The 24055-nt window shown below is 40.5% G+C and overlaps 1 protein-coding gene across 1 annotated transcript in view; it reads right to left on the bottom strand.

Moving 5' to 3' along the window:
• Positions 1–13316: 13316 nt before the first annotated feature.
• Positions 13317–24055, bottom strand: part of LOC117257868 (copine-9-like) — a 125176-nt gene continuing 114437 nt past the window's right edge. The window contains exon 20 of the mRNA XM_033628235.2: positions 13317–19840. Coding sequence (XP_033484126.2) covers positions 19658–19840 — 183 coding nt within the window. The 3' untranslated portion in view covers positions 13317–19657. The remainder of the gene's footprint in view (positions 19841–24055) is intronic.

The following is a 24055-nucleotide window of genomic DNA, read 5'->3' as shown; positions in this document are numbered from 1 at the left end:
TCCTTGAGCGGAGATTTAAGATTACACACAGTTTTGTTTACCCCTTTTAATCTGTAACCAGCAGCCAGCTGTCCCAGACCCCTGCAGCTTTAAACCCTGCCATGCAAACAGTAAGCTGAAGCAGTTCACTGGGTGATTGGAGCAGGTATGTGGATGAATTTACACTACCGTGTAAGAGCTGATGATTTCCCTTCAGCTGACACTGTACGAATCTGAATCAGGCTTTATTTTATGTGTTAATGGCTGCGAGATGATCAGGTCTGTGGCACAGCAGTGGAGAGAACACTGATCCATCTGTGACCTCCTCGGAGATGTTAAAAATACATTTCCAGGAAAAGTGTTTTTGTGAGAGATTACATTTATTACAGGACACTTCACCCTTTGCCTAAAGTTGCTGTACCCAACACACACATGTACACACATCTATTTTCAGACACTCTCCTGAGACACTCACAGTACCAACAGCAACGTGAAATGTTTGTAAAAACCCAGCTTGTTGTTGGGAACAAAGATTCCCTCCGAGAATTACGCAACAAGTTTTTTTTAATAAAGCTGCGAAGAACCTCAACCCTTCCACCCCCAGCCATCACCACCGCTGCCACCAACACAAACAACCCTCTTGTGTCTAATGCACATCTTAGACAGCTTAGTTGGCTTTTAGTTACACTGGCAAGTCTCATCCTATTTAATGGATTAAGTGTCCTTGCCTTTTGCCTACATACTGATTCGCATTTAAGGGTATAGTGTAATTCATACAGAGCCGCAGTGCAGCAAATAACCTTTGTTGATACTGACTCTCGTTTGTGCGTTTAAACTTTGCAAAGCATAAAGCTGCTCACTTTAGATTACAGCCTGACAGCCTGGCTTATTACAGATACATCATTATCTGTATACAGTGCATGTTGACTGATAAGTCTCAAGATATTTCAGTGCTATTTTTATGCAACTGTAATTGCTGCAACTGCTGAGCCAGGTCTGAGATTCAGTGGCAGCAGGCCTAACAAAAGTAGCCCACACATCCAGCTCCCCCTGGGGGATCTCGAGGTGTTCCAAGGCCAAATGGGATATCCAGCCAGAGTGTTATGCCCTGTGGTCTCCTCTAAATAAGATGTGTCTATACCTGCGCAGGGAGGCATCCAGGAGTCATCCCAATTAGATGCCAGAGACATAGAAACTGACCCTGTCATGCTCTCCATTCCAGCATAACACATAAGCAGTGTACATTAATAACGATGGCAGATTTACCACTCAGAGTTCTTGGTATTTTTGGAACAATAGTTCCTTAATTTCAGAGGGTTAGGCACACAAGAACAGACTTCTCATTTACCAACACATTCTCACTCCCAACTCATCAAATACTGATGCTTGGTCAGTGGTGCACAAGTAGGGTGAACATATTTTGATTTCCAAAAAAGAGGACACTCGGCTGGTCACGACATAGCCTACTTAAATGATACTAGCAGCTTACTCAAAGATGCCTTATCATTTTAATATATTTAAAATTTATATGTATGGATAGAAAATTCAGTTATATTACAAAATAATATCTCTCAAAGACAGAAATTCAGATAGGCCCCAATAGGGACACATACACACACTAGAGTGTGGCGATCCGAGCCCGACGGTACCCGACAGGTCGGGCCGGGTTTGGTCAAAAATGTAGCTATAAATTGTATTCGGGCTCAGGTCGGATTCGGTCAGCTTTCAGTGAAAATGTAGTGTGAAAATAAATAAAATCCTATTGTCTGTCCTGTTTATTGCTTGGGCACTGTTATTTACATGACAACACCTGAACATAACACACATAGACACACATTGGCTGTTTGTTTCTACCTCTCTTCTCGCTGGAAGCGTCGGGCCTCCCGCTCCTGTCTCAAACACGGAGGACTGCCTCTCCGCTGAGCACGCCCGGCCTGTTAAATAGCCTGTAACCGTAACAACTGTGCGACACAAACTCAGTGCTTTGGTCATTAAATAATGTTGGGCTCGGGTCGGGTTCGGACAGAAATATGTGGCCCGTGCCACACTCTAACACACACACACAAACACACGGAAAACCAGACATTATCATCAGTTTATAAAAACGCCCCGGACGGGATGTGAAAAGTGGACATGTCCGGGCAAAAGAGGACGTTTGGTCAGCCTACCCATAAGACCCCACTGAACAAAATAACCACTAACACCCGCAAAACATCTGGTGACAATCGGCATTCAAATTCAGATCAAATGACCTTACCGAAGTCAGAAGTGTTTATCGGCTCCGGCACCAATCAGCATACATGGAAACATCCAGGTAAATGTGCTAAGTTTAGCCCATTTACATGCAAAATGCAATGATGAGCTACCACAAAATATCGTTCGCCTCCGCCCATGCAGCGCTCAAACATCTATCTTAATCAGTCTGCACCAAGTTTGAAAGAGAAAGAAGAAACCACTGAAAAGTTTTTACAGGCCTCCATGCTGCTTTCTACTGTTTACTATCTGTTTTTTGGCCTGTCCGGGACGTGGAACATGACACAACAAAACACAAACACACACACACACACACACACACACACACACACTCGTCTGCTGCAAAGCTGTGTACACAGCTCTGGTCTACTGGCAATAGGAAAGGAGTCTATTGCCTATTTTTCGCAGGTTTACCGCTGGTTAAAAAACCGGCATACACATGCTAATTTTGGTGGAAAGGGGGTATTAGAGACGTAGCATTGTTAGCTAACATGGAAGGCCACTGACCAAGCGTCAGTATTTGCAAAGTTGGGAGTAAAACCGCAGATTAAGATGACAGATTTGATCAATTTTATTTGGCTAGCTAATTTACAATAATTAATGAGTTGGTTGGATAATCTTCCAGCTGACTCTCCTAAATAGGAACCTTGTAATTACATGATTGATGGCTAAATACATGATATGTTGCTAAAACACTAGCAGCTATAGTAGAGCACTGTAAGGAATGCCGCATGCTGTTGGTATCTGACTCCAAAATCAAGTATCCATTGAACTCTACTTTTTATCAGGATTATTTTCTAATATCTTTCCATGATATCAGACTATGTCAACTGTTTTACTTGTGAGTTTAACACACAAATAAAATGACAATTGAATACACTAAAAGTGGAAGATATGTGCATTATTATGGTTGAGGGTTACGGTAACGTTTGGCTCTTGGTGCAGATGGCAGTGGATGTTGAGTGAAGCAACACATGACAGTTTGGTCAGAAGTCCAGGTATGTTTCAAGGTTAAAGAGCGAGAGAGAAAGCGAGAGAGACAGGTTAATGAACCGAGACATCAGACATAATGACGCACATGATATGTGACAGGGTTCACAGTTCCACACAACATTTATTCTGTTTTTAACTGTTTTTTGTCAGCATAGCTGCTTTTGCTCTGTCACTGGACGTCCATACATCCTGCACTTATTTACTCTTCTTCCCTTTTCATTTGTTTAACCTATAAAAACACGGCCAGGCCAGAGTGCACCGCCTGCCTTTCAAGGTCGTGAGCCAATTCTGTCGTCAACAAACCCAAGGGGTCGAGCTTTTACTGGTGGAGATCTGCCTACTTACTCGTACACATGCACTTGTTTGCTGACGGCATTTTGTTGATTGTTTCATCTCCCAAAGCAGATTTCCCTCCTGTTGTGGATTTTTTTTTTTTTAGTGAATATTTAACAATATAAGGCCTGTGTAAATAGGTTAGTCACTATTCAACCTGATATCTGAAACCAGATATTCCATTTATAGGATCTAACAGTGAAGTCTCAACCCTCTCTCTGTGAGTGGGTGTCTGATATAAACCTGATGCAAATATGGAAGAAAGGCAGTTTACTCAGACCCAAACCCACGGATGGCACCAAAATATGCAAAATCCCCATAATGCCTGCTGTGAGATTAATGTCCCTGCTTTGTTGTCTCTGCTAATGCTTTCTACTGGCTGGTGGCCAAGAGGATCAGGTGCATAAAAGATGGTCTTGTTTGGCTTTCATTTGACTGCATTTCTCAGTCAAGGGTTTATTAATGAGGTGGAGTAATGTACTATAGGTACAGGTAGCAAATAGGTGGCAGGAACTTGTTGTTTTCAGTTAAATTAGTGAAATATTGCATTTAATAAAACCTAACCTAATCGCCAGAACAAATGTTGGCATTGTACCTTTCTGCAAACCACGAGTTATATTTGTTCATAATTATGTAGCATTGAAATTTTACATTTATTTACATTTCAACAACATTGTGGTTAAGTTGTGCTTAGGTTTAGAGAGAAAAACCAATTGTTTATGGTCAGGAAAAAATTGTATTTTGGCTTGAAATACCTGCTTTTCAAGGCACTATCCTGGCAGGAAATGCAGTGATGTCCCAGTAAAATACACAACCGCTTTTTGTGGCACTATTCCTGGTGGGAAATCAGTAATGGGTCGCTTAAAAACAACCATTTTTGTTGCTTATTGGTTTTGAACAGAGGTCTTAAATTATCTGCAGCTTGGCAGGTGATCCACCTAGGTGCCAATCCGTCCACCGTCTCCTATGCCTCCTAGTGACAAAGTCAGTTCATTTACTACGTCACATAACAAATACCGATATGATTCGTGTGAAACATATAAGTGTAATGTAGTTGTGGTGTGCAGACATGTACAATGCCAACAGTTTCTTCACCACAGATCTTAAAAGCAGAAGTTCATCTTGTTGGGGAATTTGCTTATTTGCTTTCTTGTCAAGAATTAAGTAAAGGACAATGCCCAACAGGTTGTCCGCTATCGGTTTTTTATTTCACTTATACCATGGTCATTTACCAAAGAAATACGAAGCAAGAGTAGTCATTTAAATTTGTATGTTTTTTGCAATCAAATGTAAAGTTTTTCATAAACCCTGGTAACACCTGAGGGCTTACCTAATACCTGGAACAGTCATTACCTCCCTGTGAGATTCTTATGCAATGGAAACATTATTCACTACTCCAGTTTATAGGACGAACCTTAGACATGACTTAGCAAAGGGAGATATCTCTTGTCTGCTGAGCTCATAGAACCCTTTGGCCCAGCTATTAGCAAGAAAGCTAACATTGTGCTAACAAGATTCAAAGTCAATAACATTGCATACGGCTGACAACAGTAAATACAATTTGACAGTCGACTGCTCTCCCTGAGAAGCCATGAGCTGAGAGGATTCATTGTGTCACTTGGTCTTTAACGTTAAGTATTATACCTTTAAAAGCATGACCTTTTGCTGCTGGGATCTACTACACCATAAGTAATAATAATTTCAGTCATCACCACCATTGTTTTCCAAAACTACCCAGGTCCCAGATACTGCTGTTTCAGGACAGAGGCTGCAGTGTTTAGCATTGCTGTCATGGCTACTGCCATGCTCCGCAGAGAATATTATGCCTCCAAGTCCTGGATCTGTAGTCCTAATCCAAACCGTTTACAGACACAGAGAACAAAGCTTTGCCTTTATTCATACTCCAAAACAAGGGTATTATATATCCCCTTCCTCCTCTGTTCTGTTCTGAGCTAAAAACGGTTTACCTCAGTATGTACACGACGGTGGCCAACTCATGATTTAATGGCTTTAAGTTATGTCTCTGCCTATTCACAGATTTCAATGACGGGAAGAGACCAAGAGATTATGTGATGAGGAAGAAATGTATTGTCAAACATTAGGCTGCCTGCTCACATTGAGATAATCAGTTGTGAGGAGGTTTAAGGGAATTAACTGAAAAGAGAAAAGTACAATGTAAGATGCAATGGTATCCAAATATGCTGTTAGCATAATTGCAGCTGGTGGCAGCATACCAGCCAGTTAGTGGATGATCTTATCCAAACTACCAGCTCACATTACAGTAAGTGAATACCTTTATAGCAACAAGGTGCAGTGGCAGCTTAATTTGTCATTCTGTGTCATAGGCCTACCACAAACTGTTAATCAGTGCATCGTCTTTAATGGTATACAATTTATAATATTAAAATGTAGACGAAAAGAAAACTTCCACTTTTTGGATGTGCATTTATTGCTTTCTTGCTGAGAGTTAGATAAATGGTAAATGGACTGCACATGTATTGCGCTTTTTTAGTCTTCCAACCGCTCAAAGTGCTTTTACTCTATGGGTCACATTCAGCCATTCACATACACATAGCTGAGGCTACCATACATGGTGCTACCTGTTACTCAGTAACCAATCACCTGCACTCACACACCGATAGAACAGCCATCATGGGCAGTTAGATATTCAGTATCTTGCCCAAGGAAACTCCGACATGAGGACTGGAGGAGCCGGGGATTGAACTGCTGATCTCTGGTTTGTGGATGACCTGCTCTACCTCCTGAAACAAGAAAAGACTGGAATGAGGTAGAAACAGGGACTGCCCATTGTTACCAGGGCTTATAATACCAGAGCCCCAGTAGTCTGAAAAATGTGTGAGTGGACTGAAAGCTCATTACTCTGTCATCAGTGTCTTGAAAAACAAACATGCATTGCTTCCAGAGGCTGTTTCTTAGAAGCACATGGCTAATCATGCAGAATGACATCTTCAGACTGAATCCCTGGTACTTTTGGCCTCCTTGGTTGGGTTGGATAGGTTTAGGTATCAGGAGTGAGATTGCAGCGTAGGGTAAGTCATGCTTTTGCCATAGTAATTGGCCATGTGGTTCTGTTTGGTAGAGCGTTTAGCCTTTTTTCAGAGAAATGGCCCCTCGGAGAAATGTGTGTTTGTTTTAGAAATACCGTGCTATCGCACAAATGACTTTTCAGCCCAATGAGACATTTTTGAGACTATTGGAGCTTTGGGATTATGAGACACCGGAACAATGGCATGACACTGGAGAAACAGTTGTTCAAAGGTAGCAAAATGCAGTCACCAGTACCTCTTAAACCCAATAATTAACACATTACATCTTGATGGAATGTACAAAAATGAAAGTGTTGAGACAAGTTGAAGTTTAATTTCTTGGTGAGGTACATTTTTTTCTTTTCTCAGTTTTTGGATAAAATAAAGCCTCCGCTCAAACAACAAACAGAGCTCAGAAATAAAATGGTCAAATCATATTCTAGTTGTTTCTGTGAGCTGATGTAAATGATTGTGTTAGATGGGCATATGATATCGCATCATATCAATTGCAGGCTCCTGAATCGAATCGAATCAAAATCGTATCGTGACAGACTTTGTGATATCGGCAAACATCGCATCATCATCCAGACCCCTTAGGTCATCTGGAATAGGTTTGTTGTGTGTTCCAAGAACAAGAACCAAGCAAGGTGAGGCAGCATTCAGTTATTATGCTCCTCACCTGTGGAACAAACGTCCTGTAGATCTGAGGTTTGCTCAAACTGTCAGCTCCTTTAAATCAGGGCTAAAAACACTACTGTTTACTGAAGCGTACTCTTAGATTAAATACTAACCTGCTGTATTCTACTGCCCGTACTTTTTAACTACACACTGCTGATTTATGCCTTTTATTATTCTACTTCTTTCCTTATCCTGACTGTTCAATGTATTGAGCCTGTTTTTATTTTACATTACTGTATTTTATTATTATCACTATCATTCTCAATTTCTATTTCCCTTTTTAATCGACTGTTTTTATTGTTTTAAATTGTGTCTTGTTGCTGTTAATGTCTCTGTAAAGCACTTTGAATTACCTTGTGTTGAATTGTGCTATACAAATAAACTTGCCTTGCCTTGCCTTACCAAACAAATCAATATAATAGCGTATCGTGATGAAGCTGGTGATTTACGCCCTTAGTAGCTAATCGTGCTAACTGGAGGTTTGGCACTACGCTTTCTTGACAGTGCCGTCCTGATATCTGTGGTAACCACCGTATAGACGCACTGCAAAGTGGCGACATTTGGCTGGCAGGTTTACACACATGCACTAACAGAGGTAGCATGACCTCATTCTCTGATAAGGATGCCATTATTCTTTACATAGCAAGTGGTTTGCTTCTATATCTTATCTTACTATATAGTGACAAAAACTCTGTCTGTGTGTCTGTCTGTGTGTCTGTTCCACGTTTTTCTCCTCACTGACTTGGTCAATCCATGTGAAATTTGGCACAGTGGTAGAGGATCATGGGAGGATGCGGATGAAGCAATATTACATCAATTGTCCAAAGGGGGGCGCTATAGCAACCAATTGAAATTGCAAACTTTGAATGGGCATATCTCATGCCCCGTATGTCGTAGAGACATGAAACTTTGCACAGAGATGCCTCTCCTCATGAGGAACACATTTGCCTCAAGAACCCATAACTTCCAGTTATATAGATTTAACGGCATTTTGAATTTTTTGAAAAACACTTCAAATCGATCTCTTCCTAGGAAGTTTGACCGATCTGCATGAAACTCAGTGAACATAATCTAGGGACCAATATCTAAAGTTCCCTCTTGGCAAAAGTTGGAAAACTTACTAAAACTGAGCTTCTATAAGGCAATGAATATTGCGGAGGGCGTGGCTCATCACATAAAGGTGTATAACATCTCAAGGGTTTCACCGATCACCACGCAACTTTGTAGGCACATGACCACACATAATCTGAGGGGACCCCTCCATTATTGACCCCATCAAACAAAATGGGGGCGCTAGAGAGCTAATTTCTTATCTAGGCCTAACCACCATATTAATTTTTACTAAACTTGGTAGATATGTAGAACAGGTATGGTGTGCTGCTGCAACAAGGGCTAGCCGCACCTTTCCCATGTGAACTACCAGTGCGCCCCACTTTTAAGTCAATACAACATATAAACACTTTAACTATCGGCCTTTCAACGTGCTACCTCAACTACTAATGTACAGTTTTAGCCCACTTCAGTTTACTATTTAATCTACAATTTCCTATGACCTGTATCCCAAACACACACCGTGTGAAACTGTACGTGGGCAACTGTGCACTCAGTGGGTATAAACTAGTTCCTTTGAATGTGACATATAGAAGAAGTGATGGTGGATCTTTTTAAATTTAAACAAAACCAGGCCAGCTGTTTCCCCCTGCTTCCAGTCTTTATGCTAACCTAAGCTAACCAGCTGCTGTCTGTAGCATCATACACAGCATAAATATAATAAGCATATTTCATAAAATGTTCTAAACTTTTCCTTTAATAGGATTTGACTCAAGCCCTCAAGAGAGACATTACATGGATCTACAGAGCGTATGATTGTGCAGACTTTGGCCATGTTTCTCTTTGGTTTAACTCCGTCCACAGCCCCTCGCAGCTGTGACAGCATAACAACAACAAAAAGCTGTTTTATAAAGCAGCTCAGCGATGAGGTAAGTGGAAAAACAGAAAGGCTACATTGTTGTTATTGGTAATACTACTGCTACTTTTATTGAGTCTTTTAAAATTTGACACAGTTACGTCTCCTTGATTATTTACTCAGCATTAATTTGCAGCGTGTATAGCGGAATCTGTCACTTTGAGTTAAGCATATTTATTCTATATGCTCATAACTGATGATATAGCCTTACAAAGCTATATTTAAACTTGGTTCCAGTAAATGTTTGAGGAAACCACTTTGGAACGTGCACAAAACTTTCAGTATCATTTGCTGGAGAACAGGAGTTAAAGCAGTTTTTTTAAAGTGTTGCGCACAATCTCACAGTAGCCTGTCCAAGTCCAGTAGCCCTCAAGCAACTTGCAGCAAACTTCAAGGGTGCCTCTTTTTTTCTTCCTTTTTTTTTTCAAACGTTCAGTTCTGTTTGCCCAAAGTTTCCCTGAGCTAAGCCTCTCTGACCTATTACCCAAAGTCCCACAAAACCGGGTTTGTTCAAGTCCCTTTAAAAAACACACGTTTTTGCCAGATGTTGTTCCTTGTTTCTTTCCACACACTCGTAAAAAATTATGTTTAGAAAGAAAAAAAAAGGTTGTTGTAATGACATCAGGATCAGCTTGTTGTTGTCCAGAGCAGCAAGAGAGTGATGTGCTGCTGGGTGTATGAAAATGAAATCATTTTTGGTGAGTGCACCTACATGAATGGCAGATCAGTCCTTTTGCCATCTCATTTGACAGTGTTTAAAGTTTCTACAATGCGGTCCTTCACTTCCTGAGCTGCTTCTGTCTGAATGAACCGTCCTCCTGTCTGTGTTTGACTCCTGCCTGCTTCAAAACACCTTCTTTAATAGCATGTTTACATCCAGGCAGAGCTATTCCTCTGCCTCTTTAAGTCATTATGTTTAATGGGTCGTAACAGCATGTTCAGCACCGACTGTTCCTCTGAGCGATTGCAGGGATCTGTGTAGTCACTTTTTCTCCCCTTTGCTAGTGTCTACATATCAGCATACTTAGACAATAATAAACAGTCTGTTCGACAATGCTCTGTGCATGTTGCATGTTGTTGTGCATGCTTGAACATGTATTCAAACACATACACATAAGTACTGTATTACAAAGCATTTTCCAAACTAAGTAAAAGTTTTAAAATTTGTTTCCTACTCTCTAGACAGCCATTGTTTTTTAATATAATTCAACATGACCTGAAGACCAACTTGCAAGAATGTCAAATATGATTCGTAATCCATCACTGTCAATATTGTCAATGTCATTACTGCCATTATCATGTCATTATCACAGTAATGTGAGTAGGGACTATTATGAAAACTGTCCTTGTTGGTGCACTCAAGGACAGACAGATCTTATTGTGAACATTTTCAATAGTTCTCAAAGAAAACAATGAAGTCTATGGATTATCTATAGTAAGCAAGACATTGTGCTACTTTGAGGCATCTCTCTTGATTGTCACAAGTAAAATCCCTCCACCATTTGAGCATCAAATCAAAACTATACCACATCTAAACAGTATATATTTTGTGATTTGGCTTGGATTGATTTTTACAACTGCTATAATCAGTATTTTTATATCAGCAGTGGTCACGTGACTGTGTTCTGTAAAAGGTTTTACTTGTAGTGACAAACCTACTTGTTCTCATTCCCAGGTCGTCAAATACTGGCACGTTGTCACACCCTTCAGCATCAGATAGTGATGCACAATGCACCCTTTAACTTATCTGCGTGACACAGAACTGAAACACATTGTAACAAATGGCTGATGTTGTGAAACGGTCATGGTTATGTTAAGGCAAGAAAACTACTTGATTAGGTTAAGAAAAAAGATATGTTTTGGGTTTAAATGAGTATTTAAATTAAGTAATAGTTACTGCATGATGACTGTACGTATAACTTACATTGGACACAAACTGAAGTCTTCTGGGTGAGAGCCCGGTTTTCCATCCTATGCCAATTTTCTCCCTCTTATACTACATCACTTGCTCTCACTTTCAAGTATTACTGCAGATGGGTTTGAATTAGAGTTAGCTGAATGCCCGGTGTGTCTCAGAGCAAAGTGTCAGCTAATGTTGCTTTGTATTTGCTGGATGTTTAAAGAATCAACTCTTTGTTAACACATTTACTACTACCTAAAATGTGATAACATGTCTATGGTATGTCTACAGCCTGTTCCCACTGCTCCAAGTGGCCAAAAAATCAGTGAATGCAGGTTTAATCTGAGTAACTCTTGTATAAATGCTCACAAAGGCCAGTAATCCCAAAGCAGGGACTTTACAGCTCCAAATTCCAGTAAGGTAAGAGAGATTGTTAATGTCAACATCTCAGTAACCATCAGCATCGTCTTTTTCACTGCCAGACGTTGATTTACTGATGCTAGCTACTTAGCCCAGATTAGCCAAAACAGTGTTGTGGGAGAAAATGTAGTACTTGAGGAGGGGCAGAGCAGGTCTGGCATTTCCTGCTCAAGGCACTAAGACAAGTTAGTTTATCCCACTGTGTTCCTTTGTGATGATTTACACAAATGCATGTGTTAACCCCTGTCCAGACCTTAGAGCTATAGCATACAGTTTTTTAGACTATTAATAGTGTGCTACCAACTTAGGCAAACGTTTAGGAAAGTCTCTTTCCTGTTCAAAAAGGACAATGCCCCTGTGCAACATAGAGACATGTTCTGCCCCAGTCTGATATGACAGAACTTTACTAGCCTGCACAAAGCCGAACCTCTAAACCCTATCCACCACCTGTGGGATGAACTGAGACAGAGGCAACAGACCATTACAGCATCAGATTAATGCCCAGTGTTTTGGGATGAAATGATGCCCTGTTTAGCCTCAAAAGTCATAGCTGGAGGCATTGTATTTTTGGGTTGTTTGTCTTCCTGTCCGTCCCATCCTTGTGAACATGATATCTCAAGAATGCCATGAATTTCCTCTTATTTGGTACAAACATCCACTGAGGTTGTCAAAGGTCACTGTGCCCTACAAAACCCATTTTTGGCCCTAACTCAAGAATTAATATGCTAATAATAAAAAATTTCACACTAAAAGGACAAAATGATGGAGTGGCATTTTATATCAAAAATGTCAAAGGTCAACTTCACTATGACATCATAATGTTCTGCAAAAACACATTTCTTGTCATTATTCAATCCCGTAAGTCAGGAACGAAAGGGGAGACATTTAGTCAGACACTGAATTGATGACACTAATCTTGGGTGCCCACCTTAAAACTGTGTTGATGTATAGATCTTCTGTGCTGCCAGGTTGAAGATGTGTATGAAGCATCCATGTTTTAAAATGAATCTATAGCTTCTTTGCAGAAACATATTCATTTGAAGCATTGTTTCTTGTAGTTTCTTACACAGACGCCAATGACGTCAGCATGCTGGCTGACTCTGTCGTCTGTGGACACTCCCATAGGAAAGTTGTAATAGAACTAGCGCTGGCTCCCAGAGGCAATGACGTGATTGGATCCAAATCCGTGTACTTCCGTACTTCCTTGACCAACGGCTGATTAGCTTTGCCTTACACGCCGTCACGTGGTCTGGATATCCCCGCCTATTTCTATTACAAAACGAAAGACGAGTGTCCCCAGACTCCCGTTCGGAAGTAAGGGAGGCTGGTCACGCAAGACTATGTTTCTTGTCACAGCTACATATGAGTCTAGACAGACCAGGGTGTAAACTGCAATTTGACTGGTTGGCGGAGGCATACAACCGAGGCAGTACTTCTAGCTTGTCACATATTGTATTATTCTGTATTTTATTTACCCTTCCTTCACTCTGTCCTTACCTGACTGGCTTCCCACTCATTCAACCAATAGAATGGTGTTGGTTGCTTGTGATGCAGTACATTGTGAAACCCTGTAAACCATCTTTTTCTTTAATAGTTTTTACCTCACTTTAACCTCGACTTCTTCCCCCTGTGAATTCACAGCAAACATAAAAAAGGTGTTATGAAGGTGTTGGAGGTTTCCACCACATTACTGCTTATATTGCTCCCGCTGGCGCAGACAGATAAAGCCACTGCTACAACTTCAGACTTGGTATTACATTTACATTTATATCACAACTCTCCGTCAGGTACTGTATTTATTTTCAACACAAGATGAAACAGATACAGGGGATAGTGATGAACCCACGAGTGCTGTAAATCAGGTATGAGGCAAACATTTTGTATAGTTCTGTGTATTCAAGTACTTTAATCTGTTTACTGAATCAACCATTTAAAAGGCAGAGCTCATTTTCATGGGAGGAGGCTCAGCACTCTGTGTAGTGTTACAGAATGAATCACAACCAGGATTAGAATCAATTTACCACCTTAAATCATCTTCCTGCGGACAAACAACATACAATGTTCAGATTGTGTCGCTTTATGTTTGGTATTACTGTGATGCAGTTCATCATCCTCAAAAGATATGAGTAAACACAAATGGAGTCAAACCTCATCAAAACAATATTTTGTCAAAACAGTTAAGGGGTTTCTAGCTCAAACTTCTACATTCTTCTTATTGGACATTCATAAAAACGTCAACGTACAATATAGATTTATTATTGGAGACACAAATGTAAAAGGCTTTTGTAGCTCTACTGTAAGCAAACAAGTGGGGAACATATTTCGTCATACTGTATATACAATGAAAATGATCATTTCGTAAACACTATGATCAGTGCACTGAATAAACACATAGTTATACAGCCATAAGACAAAGTTAAGAGACAGACAAAAATGCTCTTGTTGTACAAAAATCACACTACAGGCTTTGAGTGCCATCAGAATAGTTTTTGATCCCACTTGTGTCGTGCAGAAACCTAACGTGTCTATTTTGTATGACCCTGCGAGCATTCCATATCATTGCAAAATATCAAAAATACATGTCTCTCAATGGGGAAATTCACAAGTTTCATTTACTGAATACACCAGGTTTCTGCAAGACACTGCACAAAGCAAGTCAGTTCTGAAATCTACTAATGAAAATATACAGTGACACGAGAAAAATGCATATTATTCCGAGATATACTTCTCTCTTTTTTTTTTTGACAATCAGTTGCAATGACAAGGACCACTGGAACACTGGAAGGCATTTATTCCTCAACATGCAAAAACCTGACGATTGAAGTAATTATTGTACAAGGTTATGAAAATCAATATACTTACACGACACATAGAACAGCGTAAACACCCCTCTAAGCCACCATCATCACACTGACATTAACAAATCTTCAAAAAGTGACCGTCACATTTCATGTGAGAACATACGTGTGTTGGAGGGTGTAGTTCTTAATGATGCCTGAATTCACTGCACTTACAGTCACTTATGTTTGTAAGGACAGTTGCATCAGGGCATGCGTCTGCACTGTGCGAGTATAGGAATGTACAGTAGTCATGCATAATAAAGATACCCTGCTATACAAATGATGAACACTAGGTGGCAGACTTTGCCCGCTTTGTACACAACTCCAGTCTGCCTCAGAATAAAATGTCAAGTCATGGCAGGGGAGAGGGAGGGACATGCATAGGGAAAACATTTCACTGGGACTCAGGTATATTGCTTTTCGGAGAATGTGCATTTGTAATTGATCGAGATTTCTTTCTCAAAAAAAAAAAAAAAAAAAATGCACACAAAGACTTATCAGACAGTGAAAAACTCAAAGTAAAGACTGAGCCATAGTCTTCCTCTTGTTACTATCTCCCATTCAGCTTCTCATCTGCCACCATCTGCTTTCTCCCATTTTTCTTTCCCTGCTGACATCAAACGTACTAATCTCTGGATTGTTCCTCCTTACTCTTATGGCCTTGTCTTTCATTTATTTTTCTTTCTATTTCTTCCTCACCATCCTACATTTTCTTTAGGATCTCTTTACACTTTACTCCCACCTCCTCTCTCTGTCTTTCTTCTTTCCTTCCTTCCTTCCTCCTCCTCCTCCTCTCTGCAGGGCAGCCGGAGAGACTGGCATTTCTCTAACAGCAGGAGAGGAATCTGCACCCAGCCTCAGCACACGCTGAGCAAGGAGAGGGTGGGTGTGGTGGGGCAGACAGAAGTGTGTGTGTGTGTGTGTGTGTGTGTGTGTTTGTCTCTGTACCTATGTGTCTGAGTGAAGGTCTGTTACTGTTAATAATGAACATGTGACCGGAACCCCAGTTGTCTGCTACCCTCTGTATGACGTCCACATCAGAGACTCAAAGAGTCTCTTTGAATGCTCCTCCTGGACTAATTCATTTGGTTGGATTAAACCAGGAGTTTCCACTGTGGGCCCTTAAACATAATTAAGACGACTGCACCCTACCAGCCTTGCCTACATTTTAAAATAGTCTCTGTGTCTTACTTTCATTTAGGGGATAATCAGGCTCTAATTTTTAGAAATACAGTTCCTATAATTTGGTGGTTGTAAACCAGGGGCCTCATTACAGAAACGTCTTGAGTATTACATCCTATCTTATCTCAGTTTAGGATGACAATTAGGGGTTTTGGTATTACAGAAACATGTTTCCTGACAGCATCAACAAAGAAATCCTATCTTATCTTAGAACAGGACTTTAGCTATTACAGAACTGTCTCAGTGTAGAGATTTCTCAAGTTAGGAATCTCAAATAAGGATAGCATGGGCCCTGTCCTACATTCAGAATAACAGCAGCACTGTTGTTAAGTCTCTATGGCAATGACAATGAAGATGGGGAGCAACATCAACACAGAAATATAATTATTGAAAAGCTACTCAAACTGTGTGATGACATTTCCCACACTGTATGTCAATGAATATATATCAGCTGCCAGGACGATTCATTTTGAATTTGATAGCCGAAAAGGAGGCATAGAGCTCCGGCAGAGGTGACAAGAGAGAGCCGGTTATCCATTGCCTACCGGTACATTCTAATAAAAGATACAGTCTTGTGTACACTGTATACATGACAGGACGAGTGCCGTACGAAGAATCAAATTTAAAGTTATAGTTTGGATTTCTAAAGATATCTTTGAAACTCAAGTAAAGATAGGACAAGCAGTTAAGGTATTTTTCTGTAATGAGGTCCCAGAAGTATAATGTTGTCAGTCCGCTGTTGGCTACAATTTAAGCCACATTTTTCGGTTATATTTGTTCACATTTTGACAAAGTCACCCTATTAAAAGTATGCAGAATCAGCTATTAGCAGTTTCTATTTGCAATATACCCATGGATGCACAGACAGCTATCACTGGAGTACTCTGTTATTGAAGAAAACTTCAAAATGTGATGATTCTCAGGCAAGTTTTGCAGAGGCACCTTTTTCTATGATTACTAAGGAGATTTGTTTATCTGTTTATTTTCTTGTGATGGACATGACGATAATAATATCCACATAAAGTGCAGGTCACACTGCATCTAAATATATGCGTATCATGTCTGTGTGTTTAGATTTAAATGACTCAGAGAAGCAGTATGATGGTTGACGCAATCGAGTGTTTAAAGGTCCCATACTCTGTACCTGTATTCACCCTCTGTCCGAAACACTCCATTTTTTTCCCCGCCAGAAAAAGCCTCGGTCGGCATTTCAGGGTCTTCTACATCTGCATTCTTGGTGACTGTGACGCCATGGTGGCTGCACTTTCTGCCTTTGTAGAGCGTTTCAATGCTTTTCTGTTGCCACAGTAACAGCTTTGGTCCCTGTTTACCTCCTGTCAGCTACGAAGGAACCTATAAAAGAAGGAAGGGTCATTACCTCAGTGACAGCATTCAGATTTTGCATTGGTGCCAGACTTGTCCTGACGTTAATGGGGCAGGCATGGCAAGTCCCACTATTCACCTTTGACTGCAAAATGCTCTTTCAAAATAAAAAAACACACATTACGTGATGGTGACTGACGTCTTTTATCTAAGGCGTTTATTTTCCTGGTTACTGGTCTCCAAACAGATCATGGCTCTCTCTGTCAGCTGCATATAAAGTTATCTCACCCAAGCCTGTTTGGTCCAGTACATGACGATACATGATCAAACTAGGGCTGTAGTCTCCTGGTCAACTAGTCGTTTATTTGGTCGCTATGCTGTCATCTGACTACATTCTCAATAGTCGAATAATCGCTGTGTTACTTTCATAAGGAAAAAAGTGCTACATCAGCAGCTTTCCAGGATTAATCCATTATTTCTTGTGGCAGGGGAACAGGCTAAGTTACATTGTTGACAGAAAGTTGGACTCGCCCACCCTCACGCTCAGCGTCGCAGTGATGCAGACCTCCTGTCAGTTTTTGTATACTGAAACCATTTCCCTCAGTGGAAACAAAGCTTGTGTTTACTCGTATTTCACAGATAAGAAACAATAAATTGTGAAGAAAGTAAAGCCTCCACTAAAATAGCATTTTAAGTCGTGTGTGTGTGATTTATCCTTCAGGGATTTATACTTCGGGATTTATCCTGGCTTCATATGAGCAGAGGAAATCTCCACTCATTGCTAGGCTAATGTATACCATGTAAAATGCCATAGTCTGGCGCTAATAACATTAGCATGTTGTATTTACTTGGAAAACGTGTTTAGTATAAGACAGTTGTTTTGTCGGTGAATGTTGTGAGTTGTAATGGACCCAAATTATCTACCGTTACCTTTGATTAATGTTGCTGTTGTCCCTGGTTTTATATGAGAAGAGGAAAAGATCACTAGATGCTAGGCTAATTTATACAATGTAAAACGCCATAGACTTGTGCTAATAAGGTTAGCATGTTGTATTGGTGGGGGAAATGTGTCCAGTGTTTGTCAGTTCTGCGATTTATAGTGAAGCCAGTTTGCGTACTTGTGTTTGAAATTGTCTCTATTAAGACAGGTTTAATGTGTGTTTTGAATCAACTGTATAAATAGAGTCTGATTTGAACTAAACTTTACAGCACTTAACACAGTCCTCCACCGCCGACTAGTGTTTTGGAGGTTTAACTACAGAGTGACAGACACACCACCGCAGAAGTAAAAATAACGTGCAGATTTTTTTTTTCCCACGACTAATCGATTAGTTGAAGATTATGTGCGACTTTAGTCAGAGATTAGAGATTAGATCAAGATTTTCTTTGGTTGACTACAGCCCTAGATCAAACAACACATTTCTGACCTGTTATCACTGACCAGACTTCAATTAAACAGATCACAGATCGTCACTGTGCCGCACGTACATCAGCAGGTATGTATTTGATTTTCCTTCTTTTACAGTTTCCTTATCAGCTACTACAACAAACATTCCAACTGCAAATATAAAAGGACCCACTCAGAATGTTTATGTTGTCAAGTTTAAAATGGTCTATAAACTATAGTTGTGATATCACAACTTCACGTCCTGCCAGCTCATTTAAAGATACACTTTAAGAATACAGACTGTGCATTTCTCTGTGGATTGAGCATTTTGACACTTTCACAATACTTATACAGCACCTATACCTGCTTTATAATGAAAAAGACATGGGCATCAGATTTTTTACAAAATGGGACCTTTAAAGAAGAGTAACTGCCTCCATGAGCTGAATGCTCACAGTCCCTGTTGCAGCTCTAACTGCTGACCGTGATAATAAGCAGACAAATCAATGGGCAAAACTACAATTACTGCGTTTAGAACACCGTCGTGCACCTGTCTCTTTGCCCCATGTCCTCACCCCTTTCAACTCTCCCACACTCTGGGGAGGCGCCTCTCACAGTTTGAAAACCCCTGGATTGAACTAATTGTTGGGCAACCTCTATTTGAGTTTAAAGAGATTAGTCACAGCTTAATGATAATGACGATGGTAAAGGATAAATCACAAACACCTGTCCTCATGGTGACCAATTACTCCAATAGATCACAGTGGAGGCTTGGCCAAAAATATCCCCAAAGCACCTGATACAAGCTGGCGTATATTGCTCATCAAGAGTTCTGCTTCCATCGGGGACTAGCTTCAATTTAATTGAGTGTCTTGCACTTTCTGGGACTGCTGCCAAATGTGACTGGTGTCAACACTTGCTGAGCACAAGGACGAAAGTAAAAAGTTTTTGTGCAAAAATGTGTCTGGTGAGGGGAATTAGCAGACAAATTCAAAAGTTGAGCTGTGGATGGTACTCAGTGGGGAGGAGAGGGACAGCTATGGCTCAGTCTCACTGCTCGTTCATACAGTAAATGAAAAGAAAAGCTATATAACAGGGTGAGTTAGAGAAGAAAAGATGAAGAACAGCAGCAGGTCAGTCGGGGATGAGCGCCCGCTGTGTTGGCTTGATGTGCGTGTTTGGCTTCATCGGTGATAAGAGAGGAAGAGGGCAAGTCACGGGTTGATCCTTCTGCTCCTTTTAAAGTGACAAATGACTGTATGGGAGGCGAGCGTAGATAAGCAGAGGGGGGAAGAGAGAGATAGAGAGAGAGTCAGGATGGAAAGGCAGATGCGAGGGGCCGTGGCGGTGTCGGGGTCAGACATGCCGGTGTAACGCCGGTAGCGGCGAGGAGGAGAGGGGCGGTCGCGGTTCAATTCCTCGGCTCTTCATAAAAGACAGCAGCTGGTCGGGGATCTCAGCGAGGACATCTTTGGCCAGCCGGGCCATGCTGAGAACCTGGTTTCCAGATCTGTCGATGTAGTCTCTGAATGGGACAAACTGGAAGCAGGGTAAATATTAGTTTAGTTTTTTTTTTGTTTTTTTTTAAACATACTTCAAATATAGAGAAGGTCTCTGTTTCAAAAACACTGATAACATCTCTTTGGAGGCATCATAAATGACGGATAAATCTAGACTTTGTTCTCATAATATTTCAAAAAGCCCCCTTTTCAGACATGAAATACATTGCTGGCTTCTGTGTGTAAGAGGTCCTGCGTGTGACATTCAGAGTCTTATAACAGCAAACAACTGTTTGCCATGTAAAGATGTAAGTAATGGCATCCTGAACAGAGAAGAAAGTCACATTCCCTCTGTGTGTGTTGCAATCCAAGCTACTCTCTTCTTTGTTGTGGTAGACAGTGTGGCAGTGTATGCATGGTAGTGAAGACCCTGTGTATATGTCCCACTGGCCAGCCAATCGCTGCCATTCTGCACTGCGTTCATCAAGCTGTTTTCGCTGATAACACCATCCCAACCCACAACATCATCGCAGAACAAAATGCTTACTCTACAGTGTTCCCCCAGGCTAACATTGTTAGTTCTGTCAGCACTGTTGCTGTCATTAGCGCTGTTAACGCTGTTAGCACCATTAGCTAGCCAGCCTGCGTTAGTTAAACTGCAGCCGCATTTTGTTTGAGGCCTACACGACACGCACCTACAAACTGCCCACTATCAGTACAAGACGAACCCACCATGTCAACACTTATATAAACCCTGCTACAATGCAATGTTGTAGTGAGCAAATATGAAGCCAACCATAGCAATAACCCCTTTTATGATTCATTGTACATAAAGGTGTGACTCACCTTTTAAGTCACAAGATATAACCCTAACCCTAACCTAAACCACCTGTCTTTTAACCTAACACTGGACAGCTAGCGAAATGCTATCTTAGCATTCTCTTTAGGGCTTCTGTTTAAGGACCAAGGGGCGAAGGTGTAGGTATTGTGGGTGGGTCACATATCTGCTCCAGCCACAGCTATACCTACTTGGCCAGCTCAGCCACCTCCAAGTTTAGAACCGTGTGCAAACAACCTGAATCAGACTCTGAATCATAGATCTCCTCTGAATGTCAGCTCCTTTAAAGACTGAAAGCTTTGTGTCAATGTTCACAATGGCTTCATTCAGGACTGTTTTGGAACAATCACTCAAAATGCTTGCATGATGTTTGGCACCTGGTGTGTGAGAGGGAGCAGTTGGAAAGTAATGACATCAGGGGAGAAAAGTGTTTTCTGATCTCTCAGCGGATGCATTAGTGATAGATTTTGGAACTCACCTTGCCGTCGAAGCTTTAATTTATGACCACCGTCAGCATGAGGGACGCTTGGGCCCCCCTCTAACACTGAACCCCCTCAATCATTTCCTATCACTTTCATCTTTTATTTGCAATTTGTGCTGCCTGCTTTATAATGTCTGACAGTGCACTGCCATAGAATGACCGCACACTGTGTTGTCACTCTTTTGTAATTTGCTTGCATGCTTTATGAAAAGAGTTATGCTGGATGTTCACAAGCTCATCCAAGCAGGTGGCATGGCACCAAAAAGGTGAAAAGATTGAACAGCCTATTATATATAATATTTATTTTTATAAAAAATACCTTTGACAACTTGACGTTGGGGCATTAACGTAAGTATTAATCTGTACATATTTTTTCTTTCTTTGTGCATAATAGATGATTATTAAATCTTTATTTCAAGGGCTGCAACTAACAGGTAATTTATGGTCTTTGTTTAGGTCTATGAGCTAGGAAAAAGAAAAATGGCCAACCAAGTTTCCAAAGGACCAAGCTGACTTGCTTTGTCTGACATTCACATATTCAAATACACTATTGAAATTACCATCATAAAAGTAAGAAAACAAGAAATTATTTTGTTTGACATGCTACAACCAGTGCAGTCTTGGCAATTTTTGCTCAGTAAATTAACAGAGAAAGATCTCCGTCAATTTAGCATTGGATTTATGTATCATTGTCCAGCCTACTCGCTTCCCGAAGTCGTCGAATACTGCCTGTCTGTGTCCGTGTCAGTGATTTTGGCATCAAACACCTGACAACAACGGCATGTGTGACGGCATGATACATGGCAGGGCAGTGTAAGTATGTAACGCAGCTGGATGTAACCTTTCACGGTGTCATGATACACCTCTGGGTGGGGTAAAGTTCAAATGCTGCCGATAAGGACATAATATAAGGAGCTGGAAAGACCCTACAGGGCGGGAGGGGTGGGGGATGGGTGCGACAAACCCCGGATTTGCACCAGGGAAAGTGGTGTTCACTTCCCATTTGAATGTAGAGCAAACTATGTTTTTTTTTCTTCTAAACTTAACCATGTGCTTTGAGGCACCGAACCCCCCCAACTGCTCAGGGGCGCCTGACCAAGGCAGCCCCCTCACTCTGACATCTCTCCACTTTGTGCATGTGTGTGTCTTTCGGACCTGTGTGTTAATGACAAAAGAGTGAAACAATTGAATTTCCCCTCAGGGGGATTAATTAAGTATATAAAATTAAATTAAAAAAAAAAAACAGTCTAAGGTAAGGCAAACACAATGATTCTTATTTTAGGTGACTACAAACTAATGAAAACATAGTTATGCATATTATACACCATTTCTGCCAATAGATGCCACTAAATCCTACACAGTGGACCTTTTAACTCTCTCTTTTGCAACACACTTAAGAAAGGAGGTATTAAAACTCTGTACATGTAAATTTAGATGTCGATACTGCAACTGCAATCAAGAAATACTTCACAGTAATAACATATATGTATTTTGGCCATGACTGCAATCAGACACACGTCTCCACCTGCACAAACTGTTCACAGGTAAATGTACAGTTCTTTAAATAAAGCTTTGTAACTGGCACTTAGCAGGTAGACGCTGAGTACAAGTCAAGTTTATATTTAAGACAATTGTCCAGTTTATGGTACATAAGTGGAAGTCATGGGGAGAAATGACTTTCATTTATAACAGGAATAAAATAATGTCAGCAATGTCACTGCAGTGAAGGCAGTCATCATACCGAATCAATAACAGTAAGAATGCATGAAAATGCAAAGTGAGTAACCTTTGTTCTTTTTAGCTACAAGTGTAAACATCCTGTTTGAATTATTGTCATTAATAAGGTTAAAAGGAATAGTGTGAGCATGCAAATATAATTACTGTTGTTAGGATAACTAAGTGGAGGGACAGGACTGTGAAAATATGATAGCAATATTGGATGAAAGCATAAATGATCCACTTATTAACCTTGCTGGGTCAAGCATATTTTATGTCTTCATTGTAATGCATAATGCATGGATATTTTACAAAACTCTTTCTGTGTTCATTGAAGGCAGCAAAACACAGTAATTAAGTCAAAGCTTTTATCAGAATACACTGAGTATTACTGTCATGAAATATGATATTAATGTTGGAATTAGAAATGGATGATTCTTTTGCAGTAAACAGACAATTCTGTGAAGGAAAGTAGTTGCACAATTGTAGTGTGTTGGATCCAGTAATCTAAAGAGGACTGATATGTTGAATGTTGGTAATTTCTTTTTGTTTGTTTGTTTTTTGCATCATCCCTATGAGTGTGCAGCTATCTTCCTTCACACCTGTGCTTTCATCACCCCGATGACTGAGCACTGATTGCTCACCGTGGTAGGGCGTTTGGTCCGACTGCTCTTTGTGGATGGACATGGTGGCAGACTTGTGTATTCTGTTGGATGTTGAGTGTTTAGATGGAAGCACGAGGGGAGGAGTGGTGTTTTCATCTTTAGTCCTGACTTGTTTATCACACATCACTTACACGTTCTCTGGTTCTCCTTATTCATTTGGTTTAAAACCAAAGAATCGCCAAATAGACATATTTGCGTTCTTTTTGCTAATGAAAGTGGACATTTTGCCTGCTGGAGTTAAAGCTATGGCGACATGGGTAATAACGTACAGCTTCACATGTATGCTTGCGTGTTGTTACTTCTTTTTTTTAACGCTATAGCAATGCTGTGAAGCAAAGAGAAAACAAGAGAATGAGAATAAATATAGTGCAAAATTCATAACAGGCTCAGTTTAAGATGGGTATTGTTTGAAGAATCACAACACCAGTACCCTTAAAGCGATACCAATACCAATAAAGTACTTGATTTGATAACCTTTATGTGAATGGAGTAGCGTGTTATATACCAGAAAACTGTAATTAATTATTTGCTTCAATCACTGAACTCGGCCAGTGT

Source organism: Epinephelus lanceolatus, chromosome 8 (assembly GCF_041903045.1).
Source record: "Epinephelus lanceolatus isolate andai-2023 chromosome 8, ASM4190304v1, whole genome shotgun sequence".
NCBI lineage: Eukaryota > Metazoa > Chordata > Actinopteri > Perciformes > Serranidae > Epinephelus > Epinephelus lanceolatus.
This window is presented reverse-complemented; position numbering and strand designations above follow the sequence as displayed.